Source organism: Geotrypetes seraphini, chromosome 2 (assembly GCF_902459505.1).
Source record: "Geotrypetes seraphini chromosome 2, aGeoSer1.1, whole genome shotgun sequence".
NCBI classification, from domain to species: Eukaryota; Metazoa; Chordata; class Amphibia; order Gymnophiona; family Dermophiidae; genus Geotrypetes; species Geotrypetes seraphini.
In genome coordinates this window covers 172677533-172692552 of record NC_047085.1, presented here as the reverse complement: position 1 = coordinate 172692552, position 15020 = coordinate 172677533, and the positions used below count along the sequence as shown (strand labels likewise).

Genomic DNA, 15020 nt, shown 5'->3' with positions numbered 1-15020 from the left:
TGCACATAAATATCAATATTGTAGCTACGAACTATGGTATAACATGGCACCCAGATGCATTAGCTCACAGTTTGAAGTGGGCATACGCACAAGTGAAATGCTGGAGGAGTGCACAGACACATGCATAAATGATGGAATATGATCATTTATAAGCCTTTTTGAACAATCTAAGGCCCCCTTTTATGAAGCCGCATAAGTGCTACTGTACTGTAGTTTTAGCATGCAAATGGCACTTACATTTATGCACTAAGATTATAGCACAAAAGTATATACGTTTAAGTGACTGAGTTTGCACCCACCAGTATTTAACTGAGCTCATCGTGTAAAGCACGTTTGCCTTATTATGAGCAAAATCAGTGTATATAGGCAGTTAGTATTTGTGGCATAATTAAAAAAAAAAAAAGAAACTTTCTAACATTAAACCAAGTGTGAATATGATTATTGAAGTAATTATCCGTATTTCCAAACAAACCTGTATGAGTCCTGTAATGGTCTTTCATTGCTGAAGCAGTGAGGAAAGAATAATGACATGTGGGCCAGGTACACTTGAATGGCTTCTCTCCTGTGTGCAGTTTCATATGGTTGTTTAGTGCCCACTTCTCTGTGAAAGTTCTGTCGCAGAGGTTGCATGTAAATTTTCTGTACAGACAAAAACAAGAGAGAGAGAGAAAAAAAGCAAGCATTAAAGCTATGATACAGAAGGGGGGGGGGGGGGAAGACGGAGAGAGAAGCAGAATGTTCCTAACTGGGAGTACGCTAAATGCACAAGCTATTGTGAAGAGAACTGCAGCCCCGCTCTGTCATGTCTGTATAACCAGGCATTGATTTTTCTGTCGTGGCCTGGCACTTCAGCCATTATTCTCTGCTTTGCGGTTGGGCCCAATGGGTTTGAAAAATTCTGTTACAGTCCAGTCACCCCTGAGGCACATGCGAGAATAGATTTCACCTGTACAGGGCTACACCACTTATCCAGGGCATGGGCTGTCAGAGCAAAGGCTAAATGAAAAGCTATCCATACTAAGGCACTCAGCCAATCACACTGCTACAGGCACCATACTGCTGCTGCAGTGCAGTGTTGCAATAGCACTTGTAGTAATATATTGCTTTTACTCTAGCAAAGCAATGACATCAAAATAGAAAAGCAGGCTTTAAAAGGAACAATTAAACACAGAGTGTGCCCTAGTTTCAAAAGGTTTTCTCACACTCTATGCCAGACTGAAAAAAAAAAAATGTTCAATGTTAGCCAAAGAGTGTATTTAAAAAAAAAAAAAAAATCCTGGATGAATAATGGGGGAATTTATTCACTAGCACAGTATGCTCCTGCATTAAACCCGTTACAAGTCAGATCTAAAAGGAGATGTAAATCATCTGGTTACAGCACTCCCCTTCTGGGATGGCTATAATGGTACGGCCTGCCCTTATATAAGTCAGACATCCTTAGAGAAATTGTAGATTTTTGTAGAGTTACTAAGAGAATCAGCAGGACTAAGGCTCAGCCTTTGGGCCTAGTTGATTTTATGCCTTATATGAAGCATCTGTTGAGTTTTGAGTTTATGTCAAGTTAGGGTTACCAGACGCCCGGATTTCCCCGGACATGTCCAGGGGTTCGGCCAGCTTTTCAAAACCCGGCACTTTTTCTGGGTTTTGAAAAGCTTCCAGCTAGCAGCTACGTCGGGACAGCACCTGTGCATATGTGGATGCAACGCGATGATGTCGCACGCATGCACACATGCGTGTGATGTCATCGCATCACACCAGTGCATGTACAGATGCCCCCCCCCCCAAGTGAACAGGTTGAGGGGGGGTGGGGCTGAGGGTGGAACGGGGTGTGACTCAGGCAGAATGGAGCCATGGCTGGGCGCAACTGGGTGCGGCAGGGCGGGGGCATGGGTTCCGATTTTTGTTCTGGAAAATCTGGTAACCCTATGTCAAGTGAGTGTAGAGGTCAAAGGTAGGGATACCTGTTATCCGGGAAAACCCAGGCATGTTCTCTTTTTAAAGGATTGTCCGGGTGCCTGGAAGGATTTCCAAAATCTGGCCGTATGTCTGGGCTTTGGAAAGCCTTGAGCTCGGGGCTGCCTCTAGAGGGCCTCCAAGCATGTGCAGATGCGACACAATGATATCACATGTATGTTCGCATGTGTGCAACATCATAGTGTCACATCCTCACTGGCCCTCCAGACACAGCCTTGAGCTTAGGGAAAAAGAGATGAGGTTTGTGTACAGGCGGGGCTGGGGTTGGGGCTGAGCTGGGTGCAGAACAGGGTGTGACTGGGAGCAGACCATGGTGGGGACACATGTCCTCTTTTTTTAAGAAGGAAATCTAATAACCCTAGTCAAAGGTATTACTTACTCTTTTGCCTGATATATGGAAAAGGTAAGAGAAGCCCCACTAAAGAGCAGGGCTATTAGAGTTAATACTGTGTACTAGAATAACTAGATTATCTTTATTAGGAAAAGTCTGTATGGAAGTGGATCCCAGGAAGGAGAGACTGTATGCTTGATTCAGAATGGAAATATTTATCACTGGTTCTTGGGACACTCTTTACCCTGAAAAAAAAAAACCCTTATTATTATTGAAAGGGATCACAGACCCAGATAAAGAAAGAGTGTTTATCAATTCAGAACATCCTCAGGACAGAAAGGCTCTCTCAAAGCAGGAATTATTGTATACATTATCTTCAATAAAAAAAAAAAATAAAGAGTTGGATCAGTCCACATCTGTCTTCAAGTGATTGGAGGGAGTTCTATGTCAAGGTCTTGAAGGTAACCCTCCCCCCCCCCGCCTTTCAAGGATTAGTATGACATTAGCATATAACACAGCTTAGTAAAAGGGCCCCTATATTCCTAATCTTGCTTTAAGAACAAAAGAAACATGTCATTTGTCTAATTCACTTTTACAGCAGACCCACTTAAAGGAATAAATATCTGGAGAAAGTGAGCCAGTTGATGTAGTGTATCTAGATTTTCAAAAAGATTCCTTCATTAGAGATTCCTAAGAAAATTAAAAAGCCAAGGTATAAGAAGCTATATTCTGTTGTGGACTGGGAAATGGTTAAAAGATAGAAAGCAAAGGTTAGGGTTAATGGCCATTTCTCTCAATCTGTATTGGGACCGGTGTTATTTGACATATTTATAAATGATCTGGAAATGGAAACGATGAGTGAGGTGATTAAGTTTGCAGATGACACAAGGCAAAGTTGTTAAATTGTATCTGGACTGTGAGAAATTGAAGAAGGACCTTAAGAAAATGGAAGACTTGGTATTCAAATTGCAGATGAAATTTAATGTGCATATTGGGAAGAATAATCCAAATATTACTTGGTGCTAGATTTCACATTCAGGGCCATATTCTATAAACAGCATCCCGATTGTAGGCAGCAGTAGGCGTCCTACTACTGTCTAACCAGCCAATTGGGATGCACATTTTCTAAAAAAAACAAACTAAAACAACCCGAGGCAGGCGTGTGTAACGGTTGACGGAGATGTATAGAGACGCTTAAGCTCGCCCAAGGCTGGGCCTGGGTGTGGTTTTTCCCAGAAGAGGCCTTGGCCTGAGGCCCCTCCCATGAAGTGGCTTTACATATCTGGCAAATTGAAGTCTTAGGTCACTCCCAGTACATCACAAAATACATTGGGAAGGAGGCCTAAGACTCTGGTTGACCCAGCCTAGGTGCCTAAAGCCCCTCCTATGATAGGGACCTTAGGCGCCTGGGCTAATTAGGTCCTTAGGCCCCTCCCCAGTGCATCCCAGGATGCACTAGGAAGGGGCAAGCCCACCATTATGAAGATGCGGGCCTGTTGGTCGGATGGAGTAGGCATCCCTCTGTCTAGCCTTCCTGTTAAAGGTATGGTGGGAGGTCCGGGTGGGCTTTGGGAGGTGGGGGTTCGGGGTGGTGCTGGCAGGAGGGAAACAGCCTGTTTAGATTACTGCCGCGATGCTGCTGTTGAAGGTACTGTAATGGTATGTTGTTCTTGCGGTCGGTGTGGGGAGGGAGAGATGGAAGGGTCGGCCGGGGGGGGGGGGGTGGAGGGGGAAAGTGCTGCCGCCGGCGAATCCAGTGCAACTAGGGCTTATTTTTGGAGTAGGGCTTATATTAAGACTTATCCCGAAAATCTTGCTAGGGCTTATTTTCAGGTTAGATCTTATTTTCGGGGAAATACGGTTGTATGCCTTTTTAAACTTAACCCCCTCTTTTACAAAGGTGCGCTAACCGATTAGCACGCACTAATCGAATTAGCACACGCTAAACGCTAATGCGTCCATAGACTAACAGATATGCGTTAGTGATTAGAGCGCGCAAATCGGTTAGCGCACCTTAGTGAAAGAGGGTCTTAATCTGAGTTTGCAAATGCATGACAAAATATGAGTTGCAAATATTCTCTATAATAATATGCATATAATATTAACTAGAACAATATGATATTAAATTTATGTTTTCAGGGAAATATTTATAACTTAAGCATGCTGTCTTATTTTATTCGATCAAATAAGGGTTATGCTGGGGAAATTACACAGTGACACATCAGCTATTTATGTCTATGAGTTCAGGAAAGGATTCTAAAAATAAGAATATGAAACTTAGACAATTGTAATTATATTGTCCTTAGCCCCAGCCTGTCTTAATTTGATGATACAATTCTTTGAATGTAATGCAAATTTTCACTTGATATTATTTCTACATCTTTCCTGTTGTTACAGTATTCTTTGTTTTGCTAAAATAAATGACTTCTTTGCTGAGACAGGTTATTTTACCTACAAAATCATGGAAAAAGAAAGAGTGCTGAGTGGGTCAGATCTTTGCCTGGTAAACAAAATATTCTACAGGAAGTTGAAACTGTACACTAAAAGCTAATTACCACCTCCCTACCAAATTTCTTTGACACAGTACTATTGGTAGTGAGATCTAGGGCTCCTTTTACTAAGCTGTACTAGTGGTTTTAGCGCGTGCGCTAGACGCTAACACCAGCATTGATTTGGCGTTAGTTCTTGGCACGCAGAGTGGGGTTAGTGCGCACAGCAATGCACCTTAGTAAAAGGAGCCCCTAGTGTACCACAGGAGAAAGGTATATAATCTAATTTTTACCATTGTCAAATTGATAACTCTATTTCTACATCAATTTCAAAAGGAACTTTTATCACTGTCGATCCATTAATGCCGGAATCAGGAAATGTAAATGGACCCATTAAATCATGGCTTCTTAGACTGCTGTCATACCCACAGTCCTAGGATTTTAAGCAAAGCCTTTTTGATTGTAAGCTAAAATATGAAATTGATAAACTGAATTATTTTGGAGATTGTCTTCAAAGTCACTGCTTGAGGTTTTTGAGTGCAAAAATGGGAAAATGAACTACAAATGACATAGTAAACAAAAGAAAAAGGTATGATGGCAAAAATGGAAAGAGGAACAAAGAGTAATGAAAAGAAGAAAAAAAAATCTAAGACAAAATACCTGTAATCCTATTTACTAAGCTGTTCAATGTAGGAAGTAAGGTGTGCTAATTCCTTATCTTACATGGAAAATGCCTTTTTGTGGTGTAGAATGGGCAGGGATTATACCTGACAGTTAATGTGGAGGTCATTGACATGCATTCACTAATATAAGAGGTAAAACAAAGAGAGGTATAGGTACATGAATCACATATTATATACCTTGCAGTTAAAATGCAATAGCAAAATCATGTAGTCCTTCCAAAACTGCTGAAAACACTTCCAATAACTAAAGCAAAGGGTGTGCAGTCACCACAAATTAATTTAGTCTATTAATGTGTGGCAACTGTAAAAACTTAGCACGGCTTAGCATATAGGAATCTTAGGTTACCATCAGAAACTACAAAGAGGCTTTCAAATTACTGTGTCATGTGATCACTGCTTAGTGGCACTGGTTAACCCGCAAATATATATGTTGATGTATCTGTCTGACACATTTCCACGTATTTCCCATTTTCAATAGGTGACAAGGATCTTGTTTCTATCTATTTATGTTCTTATGAACTGATTTGGTATCTCACTCCCTACCATAAGACATAAACAAACAGGTTAAGCAAACACTATCTTTTCACATATTCTCTCTCTCAGAAATACAGTACATTACAGTTTGACAAATGATAAAATAAATCCCTCATTTTTACATCTATAGTCTTTTAAACTACATCAATTCTATTCATTATCCACACAAAATCTATTTACACTTGATTTAAAGATACATAATCGACATGAGACTTTATACTGTATTTAGAGACATGGATATATAGAGATGCAGAGATATGTATACTTTGTATATACTTGAATATAAAACTATCTAGGCATAAATTGAGAAGTCTCCCCCCCAAAAAAAAGGGGATAAAATGTAACTTGAATATAAAATGGGGGTTTATATTCAAGCATTTCTCTCCTTCCCCGTGCTATCCAGCATTTACCCCTTACCTTCCTCCCACGGCGAATGCTGTGGAAAGGAAGAGCAGAGTCCCTCACACAGTGGCATCCCTGGCTCACCAGTCTAGGCTTATTAACTCTCCCAGTTGACCCTGACTGCATTGCTATCAGAGATAAATCCCTAAAAAGGGGGAGGGGGATTTCAGCGAGGTGCAGTAAAAGATCGTCTTTTGCTACTCCTTGATTTCCCGCAGAATTCGGAAACCTGCTGGATCTCAGTACTGCAGGTTACTGAATATTGCCATAGAGGAACAACGCAGATTCCAAGTCATCTCCATGTGGCGTTATTTATACAGCCTGGGAGCATCGGGCAGCAAAGCATCGGACCCCCACCCTGGACCATCTATGAACCATTTCAAGTAGGGGAGAGGGAGTGGAGCTTCAACTCTAAGGGGTTGCATGAGTGGGGGGGGGGGAGGCCTGATGCTCCCAGATGGTAAAATAATCCCATCAAAAAGCCTAGGTTATTTTACTGTGGTTTTTTAGCCTTAACGTGACTTGTGGTGTGTATCGCTGCAAGTTGCGTTATGGTATTTGTAGAGTAATGAAATGCAAACCGCACATTAGTATATTTTGCATCTCATTACAAACTAACCCAAAGTGACTTAAATGTTGTAGTATTTTAAGAAAAGAGCATTAGGGCTCTTTATGTTGCATGAAGGGCTAAATCACGTGTGTTAAAGGACCAAACGCCGCTTGATGAATCTCCCCTTAACTGCCATTAACCTACAAAGTCAACACTCTAGAGCTATCATATGGCTTAACCACCTTCCTTGATTGGAGAATATCTGTTTGTGCAAAGCCCAAACCCCAACATACCAAGATAATGTCAGTCTATGACACAGACTCATAAGCACATAAGCAATGCCTCCACTGGGTCAGACCCGAGGTCCATCATGCCCAGCAGTCCGCTCACGCGGCGGCCCAACAGGTCCAGGACCTGTGCAGTAATCCTCTATCTATACTCCTCTATCCCTTTATCCAGCAGGAAATTGTCCAATCCTTTCTTGAACCCATGTACCGTACTCTGCTCTATTACGCCCTCTGGAAGCGCATTCCAGGTGTCCACCACATGTTGGGTAAAGAAAAACTTCCTAGCATTCGTTTTGAATCTGTCCCCTTCCAACTTTTCTGAATGCCCTCTTGTTCTTTTATGTTTTGAAAGTTTGAAGAATCTGTCCCTCTCTACTCTCTCTATGCCCTTCATGATCTTGTAAGTCTCTATCATGTCTCCGCTGAGTCTCCGCTTTTCCAGGGAGAAGAGCCCCAGTTTCTCCAACTTTTCAGTGTATGAAAGGTTTTCCATGCTTTTAATCATTTGTGTCGCTCTCCTCTGGACCCTCTCAAGTATTGCCATATCATTCTCAAGGTACGGTGACCAATACTGGACACAGTACTCCAGGTGCGGGCGCACCATTGCCCGATACAATGGGAGGATGACTTCCTTCGTTCTTGTTGTAATACCCTTCTTGATAATATCCAACATTCTGTTCGCTTTCTTTGAGGCTGCCGCACATTGCGCCGTTGGTTTCATCGTTGTATCCACCAATGCTCCCAAGCGGCCCAAGCTCCACACTAGTACTTCCCCCATCCACACACAGCTCTGTGAAACATAAAATAACATTCAGGGCTCCTTTTATCAAGCTGCGGTAGGTGGTTAACGCGCGGAATACCGTGCGTTCAACCGCCTACCACGCTAGTCGCTAACGCCTCCATTGATGAGGCGTTAGTTTTTTGGTGTGCCGCGGGGGTTAGCGCGTGATGAAATGTCCGACGTGCTAACCCCCGTAGCGCCACCTTGATAAAAGGAGCCCTCAGTCTCTGACCAATGCATGAGTAGCCACTCAAACCTTCTGGGATAACCCTAGGACCTCCAAAGGCCATAAAAAGTCTCCTTTCTCTACCATGTTCTCTTGAAAAGAAATGTATGTTAAAATGTGGAATGCTCTGGTGGGCCAATTGCGACTGTGTGAAAACCGGTTTCAATTTAAGAAACAGTTAAAACCTCAGTTGTTTGTTACTGCATTTTTACGATTTATTAATTGGCATTTGAAAAAAAGAATCTGCTTAAACAACCCCCTCCTTTAATAACGCGTAGCGTGGGTTTTAGCGCCAGCAGCAACCGCTCCGACGCTCATAGAACTCCTATGAGCATCGGAGCAGTTACCACCACTGCCTGCGCTAAAAAACACGCTATGCATTAGTAAAGGAGGGGGCATGTTTGCTATTATATTCTTGCAATTTATCAGTTGACATTTGCAGATAAGAAATTGTTTAATTATGTAGATTTTATGATATGGTTTGGTTTTATCTTATGCATGTTTCAATTGATGTAAACCGTTTAGTTTTGGGGTTTTTTTCTAAATGGTATAAAAAAAAGTTTTTAAATATATAAATATAGAATAATTTCTATACTTTACCTTTAAAAGTGAACTAACATGGCTACCACACCATTTTACTTTTAAAAAGAAAAAAAATAAAATCTCCAAGAAAAATAAAGGGGTCCTTTTACCGAGGTGCGCTAGTGCGTCTTAGCGCAAGCTAAATGCTAACGTGTGGCAACGCATCCATAGGATATAAGGACACGTTAGCATGCATTAGCTTTTAGCGCACACTAAGATACAATAGCGCATTTTAGTAAAAGGACCCCAAAATGAGTAAATTGAGAAACTGCCCCGATTGTAGGCAGCTATAGGCATCCTACAGCTGTCTAATCAGTCAATCGGGCTGCATGTCTAAAAAAAAAAAAAAAAAAAAATGCTCCCCAGGTAGGCCGCCTATATTGAAGGCACCTCCGGGAGCCTAGGGAGGCCCACAAGCTCACCTAAGCTTGCCTAAAGCTAGGCGGCCCTACGCTTCTCCCTGGTAGAGCGGGAGACTCTTACAATGTAGGTCAGCAAAATGCTGGCCTATATTGTAAGTAGATGCAGCCGCTATACTTATCACGGCAAGGAATCTTCCTGCTGCGATTAGTATAGTGGCGCAGCTGTGGACGTCAGTCTCCGAACCCCCCCCCCCCCCCATGATTGCCGGCAGGAGGGAACCCAACTTCTCCTGCCGGACCCCCCCCCCCTCCAATGATCGCTGGCAGGAGGGTGCCCAGGGTCACATGGAGCAGCATGGGATTTGAACCCACAGCCTCAGGGTGCAGAGACTGTAGCTCTAACCCACTGTGCTAACTCAGACACATGATATAAATGTGAAAACAATACAAGTTAAAAGAAATGTAAGATGACAATATTGAAAAGATGCTAAAGGACAGGATACATGCCTCTATATGATACAAACATATGATCAATGCCAGGCTGATCAACTGACATCAAATAAAATAGCATTCTAACATCTTCTTATAGATGCTGTGTTTTTTACCTCCTAGACAAATCTATAAGAAAATAATTAGTCCAGTCAGGACATATGGCCAATTTTATGGACTGCAACAGATAAGCTTACATTTTCTCCTAGCTAATAATTTCAAAAGCTAACAACAGATGCACCAATCTCAGAAAGTATCATGTGTTTAATATACTTCTGTAGACTATCAAATGCACACAAGTTTAATTTAGGTAGTAATAATATTAGGAGTGTGTGTGTGATGCAGATAAGGTCCATTTTCCAAATAAACATTAAAGAATCAATATTTAAAGTGATTTACATGGTAAACTTCAGACTTTAGCATGAAACACTGCCTTGAAAAATGTGTTGCCAGTTAAAATTTAACTGCTTAATTTTGGGAGATATTGAAAAGATTCTGGGACAGTGCTTCTAGATAACAGGATAGGGCAGATTTTCAGCACTATTTGGTTGTTTTTATCCATTTTAACTGGGACCACATAAATAGTAGTCCTAAATGTAAGAAAATAATTTATCTAGACAATTTCAAGGCAGCATATAAAGTGGTCCAGTTTAACTGGATAAGTTGGCTGAAAATCCAGATTCTTACCACTGAATAGATTTGATGGAGAATGCTAAAATATAGTTGTGCTATAATACGAGTATTAGGAAAAGTACCCTGTCACAAACAAATAAATTTCCACTGTGGGTAATTTTATAAGGGACCTAAGTATGCGGATTGTGAAAAATTGCAGGCGGATCTTAGGAAATTTGAAGACTGGACATTCAAATGGCAGGTGAAATTTAATGTGGACAAATGCAAAGTGATGCACATTGGGAAGAATAACCTGAATCACAGTTACCGGATGCTAGGGTCCATCTTGGGGATTAGCACCCAAGAAAAGGATCTGGGTGTCATTGTAGACAATACAATGAAATCTTCCGCCCAATGTGCGGCGGCGGACAAAAAGCAAATAGGATGGTAGGAATTATTAAAAAAGGGATGGTTAACAAGACTAAGAATGTTATAATGCCCCTGTATCGCTCCATGGTGCGACCTCATCTGGAGTATCGCATTCAATTCTGGTCTCCTTATCTCAAGAAAGATATAGTGACACTAGAAAAGGTTCAGAGAAGAGCGACCAAGATGGTAAAGGGGATGGAACTCCTTTCGTATGAGGAAAGACTAAAATGGTTAGTGATCTTTAGTGTGGAAAAGAGACGGCTGAGGGGAGATATGATTGAAGTCTACAAAATCCTGAGTGGAGTAGAATGGGTAAGTGGATCGATTTTTCACTCTATCAAAAATTACAAAGACTAGGGGACACTCAATGAAGTTACAGGGAAATATTTTTAAAACCAATTGGAGGAAATTTTTTTCACTCAGAGAATAGTTAAGCTCTGGAATGTGTTGCCAGAGGATGTGGTAAAAGTGGATAGTGTAGCTGATTTTAAGAAAGGAATGGACAAGTTCCTGGAGGAAAAGTCCATTGTCTGTTATTGAGAAAAACATGGGGGAAGCCACTGCTTGCACTGTATCGGTAGCATGGAATATTGCTACTCCTTGGATTTTAGCCAGGTACTAGTGACCTGGATTGGCCACTGTGAGAACGGACTACTGGGCTTGATGGACCATTGGTCTGACCCAGTAAGGCTATTTTTATGTTCTTACAGAATTGCCCTGGAAGTAGGCATATGTAGGGTTACCAGATTTTCCATTTGGAAAATCTGGACCCGTAGCTCTGCCCCCCAGGCCCACCCAGTTCAACCCATGCCTGCCCCATTACGTCCCAGGCCCGTCTCCAATCCCGCCCTAGCCCCACCTCAGACCAGCCTCCCGCTGCCTGCTCTCATCGGGCAGGAGCACATCCGTGCGTGCGATGATGGGATGACATCATGCACACACGTCTCGTGGCAACTGCGCATGCGTGGATGCTCTCCTGCCCGACAGTGATTTGTTCCAAGCTTTTCAAAACCCGGACAAAGTGCTGGGTTTTGAAAAGCCATCTGGACCCCCGGACAGGTCCTCAGAAGGAGGACATGTCCGGGAAATCTGGACGTCTTGTAACCCTAATGTATTAAAAAATTAGGCACACATACACATGAAGGGAAATTCTATGAACTGTGCCTAAACTTAGGCGCCTAAGTTAATTGGGAAATGTCATTTGAAACAGCAAGCAACATTAAATTTAAAGCGCCTACCGGCGCCTAAACAAAAAGCACTCGAATGGTGCCTAATGCCACTACGGGCACGGCTAACACTGAAAGTGGCTTTAAGTGCTGTAAAGTGCCTACATAGGCATGATTCATGGCAAAGATAGGTGCCGTAAATGTAGGTCTTGAAATCCTGGCTCCTATCTTTACTGGAGGCACGATTCTCTAAACAGTGCCATTGGGTGATTGATAGGCAATCGGCGGCCACTTTTAGAGAATCTGGACCATAGAGAGTAATTTTGAAAGATCATCCTAGTCAGAACTGGGACATCCTGTTCATAAGGTCAAAATAAAATCTCAATTTCACAGCAGTTTTCAAACAGGATAGACGTCCATATTTTCTAATCAAAAATATGTGAGAAGAATGGCCTCATGCAAGAGATGCTCATGTTGAACAACCATTTTTAAAGCTGAAACATTATATAAATGGGGAAAACAAAGCACAGGGACATCTGTCTTGACAGCATTTTAAGAAAATGGCCACACAGATAAGAACATAAGAATAGCCTTACTGGGTCAGAGTAATGATCAATCTAGCCCAGTATCCTATCTTCAGAGGCCAATCCAAGTCACAACTACCTGGCAAAAACCCAAATAATAGGAGCATTCCATGCCACTGATCCAGGGCAAGCAGTAGCTTCCCAATGTCTGTCTCAACAGCAGACTATGGACTGTTCCTATAGAAACTTGTCCAAACCTTTTTTAACACTAGCTACATTAACTGCTCTTATCACATCTTCTGGCAATGCATTCCAGAGCTTAACTATTCTGCGTGAAAAAAATTTCCTCCTATTGTATTAGTATTACTCTAACTTCATCAAGTGTTCCCTAGTCTTTGTAAATCTTGATGCAGTAAAATATCAATCCACTTGTACCCATTCTACATCACTCAGGATTTTGTAGACTTCAATCATATCTCCCCTCAGCCATCTCTTTTCCAAGCTGGAGTCCTAACCTCTTTAGTCTTTCCTCATACGAGAGGAGTTCTATCCCCTTTATCATCTTGTTCGCTCTTCTTCAAACTTTTTCTAGTTCCGATATATATCTTTTTTGAAATGAAACCAGAACAGAATGTAATACTCAAGGTGAGGTTGCTCTATTGAGCAAAACAGAGGCATTAAAACATTCCTAGTCTTGTTTACCATCCCTTTTCTAATAATTCCTAGCATGTTTGCTTTTTGGGCTGCTGCCGCACATTGGGTGGAAAATTTCAGAATATTATCTATAATGACACCCAGATCTTTTTCTTGAGTGCTGACCCCCAAAGGTGGACCCTAGCATCCGGTAACTATGATTTGGATTATTCTTCCCAATGTGCATCACTTTGCATTTGTCCTTCCAGAACAGAGAAGTAGTCTGATGGTTAGTGCAGTGGATTCTAAACCACTTCAATAGCCTTCAAGCTTACAGATGTCTTATATCTTTAGGTACAGTAAGAGAGCCCCAGAAAAAAAAGAAAAGTTAATAGAGTTACAGTGGGACTTGAACATGTATTACTTGGTTCCCAGTCCACTGCACTAACCACTTGATTGTCCCTTTGACCTGCTTGCTGATTTTGTTATAAATGACCATAAACCTGAGAGTGGTAGAAAACTGGAACGCTCTTCCGGAGTCTGTTATAGGGGAAAACACCCTCCAGGGATTCAAGACAAATTTGGACAAGTTCCTGATAAACTAGAACGTACGCAGGTGAGGCTGGACTCAGTTAGAGCACTGGTCTTTGACCTGGGGTCCACCGCATGAGCGGACTGCTGGGCACGATGGACCAGCGGAAATTCTTATGTTCTTATGTACATAAAGCCTGATTTTCTTTTTGGGTTTCTCTTCAGGGAAGAGGGCGGAGGACTGCAGCTACTGGAGGGATTAAGATGGGGTTATGCCTTAATCACTCCAGTGGTCAGCTGCTCAACCAGAACACCTTTTTTGGACTTGAATGTGAATAAAAGAGGTCTAGATAAAAAGAGGGAATGCGCTAGAAGTGGTGTATTTAGATTTTAGCAAAGCCTTTGACAGTGTTCCTCATAGATGTCTAATAAATAAACTGAGTGCCCTTGGGATGGCTCCCAAAGAGACAGACTGGATCAGGAACTGGTTGAGTGGAAGGTGACAGAGAGTAGTGATCAATGGAGATCACTCTGAGGAAAGGGAAGTTACCAGTGGTGTGCCATAAGGTTTTGGTTTTGGGCCTGTTTCTTTTTAACATTTATATAAATGATACTGCTGAAGGGCTCTCGGGTAATATTTGCCTCTTTGCAGAACATACAGAGTTAAAACAAACAAAGAAAAATCTGAGCCATGGTCTAACCCCTGAAGAGTACCTCAAGGATCACCTCTTTCTCCCACACTCTTCAACCTATACATTGCCTCCCTCAGCTCCTACCTAGATAAACAGGGTCTAACCTCCTACAGCTATGCAGACATCACCATTCTCCTTCCTTTCGATCAACCAGCACCATCCATGGCAGACACAATACACAGAACACTTGAAACAGTAGCAGCATGGATGAAAGACCACAAACTGAAACTGAAATCAGGACAAAACAAACTTCATCCTACTCGAAAATAACAAAACCCCAACCTTGTCATAACCTCTACAACATACCACATCCAACCCACTTTAAAGCTCCTGGGAGTGCTAATAGACAGAGGCTGTACAATGCAGCCACAAATCAACAAAACAATAAAAAATCATTCAGAGTCGTGAGAAACAGAAAACAATTCCAACTCTTGGTGCAATCCCTAATCCTAGGTCTCATAGACTACTGCAACATACTATATCTCCCCTGCACAGCAACCATGATAAAACAACTACAAACAATACAAAACACAGCCCTAAGACTGGTCACTGAAGAAATTTGACCACATCACAGAGGCATACCACAACTCACATTGGCTCCCAATACAAGCAAGAGTACACTTCAAATTTTACTGCCTACTATTTAAAGCAATAAACGGAGACAGCCCAGCCTTTTGGAACAATTGACTAATTCAATCCACCACAACCAGACATAGAAAAACCCACACACCATTCACACACCC

The 15020-nt window shown here is 41.9% G+C and overlaps 1 protein-coding gene across 4 annotated transcripts in view; it reads right to left on the bottom strand.

Moving 5' to 3' along the window:
- ZNF407 (zinc finger protein 407) overlaps positions 1-15020 on the bottom strand; it is a 1075359-nt gene that overhangs the window by 435230 nt on the left and 625109 nt on the right. For all 4 annotated transcript variants that reach the window (XM_033934315.1, XM_033934317.1, XM_033934318.1 and 1 more), the window contains one exon: positions 473-639. In XM_033934315.1, the coding sequence (XP_033790206.1) occupies positions 473-639 (167 nt within the window). The remainder of the gene's footprint in view (positions 1-472; positions 640-15020) is intronic.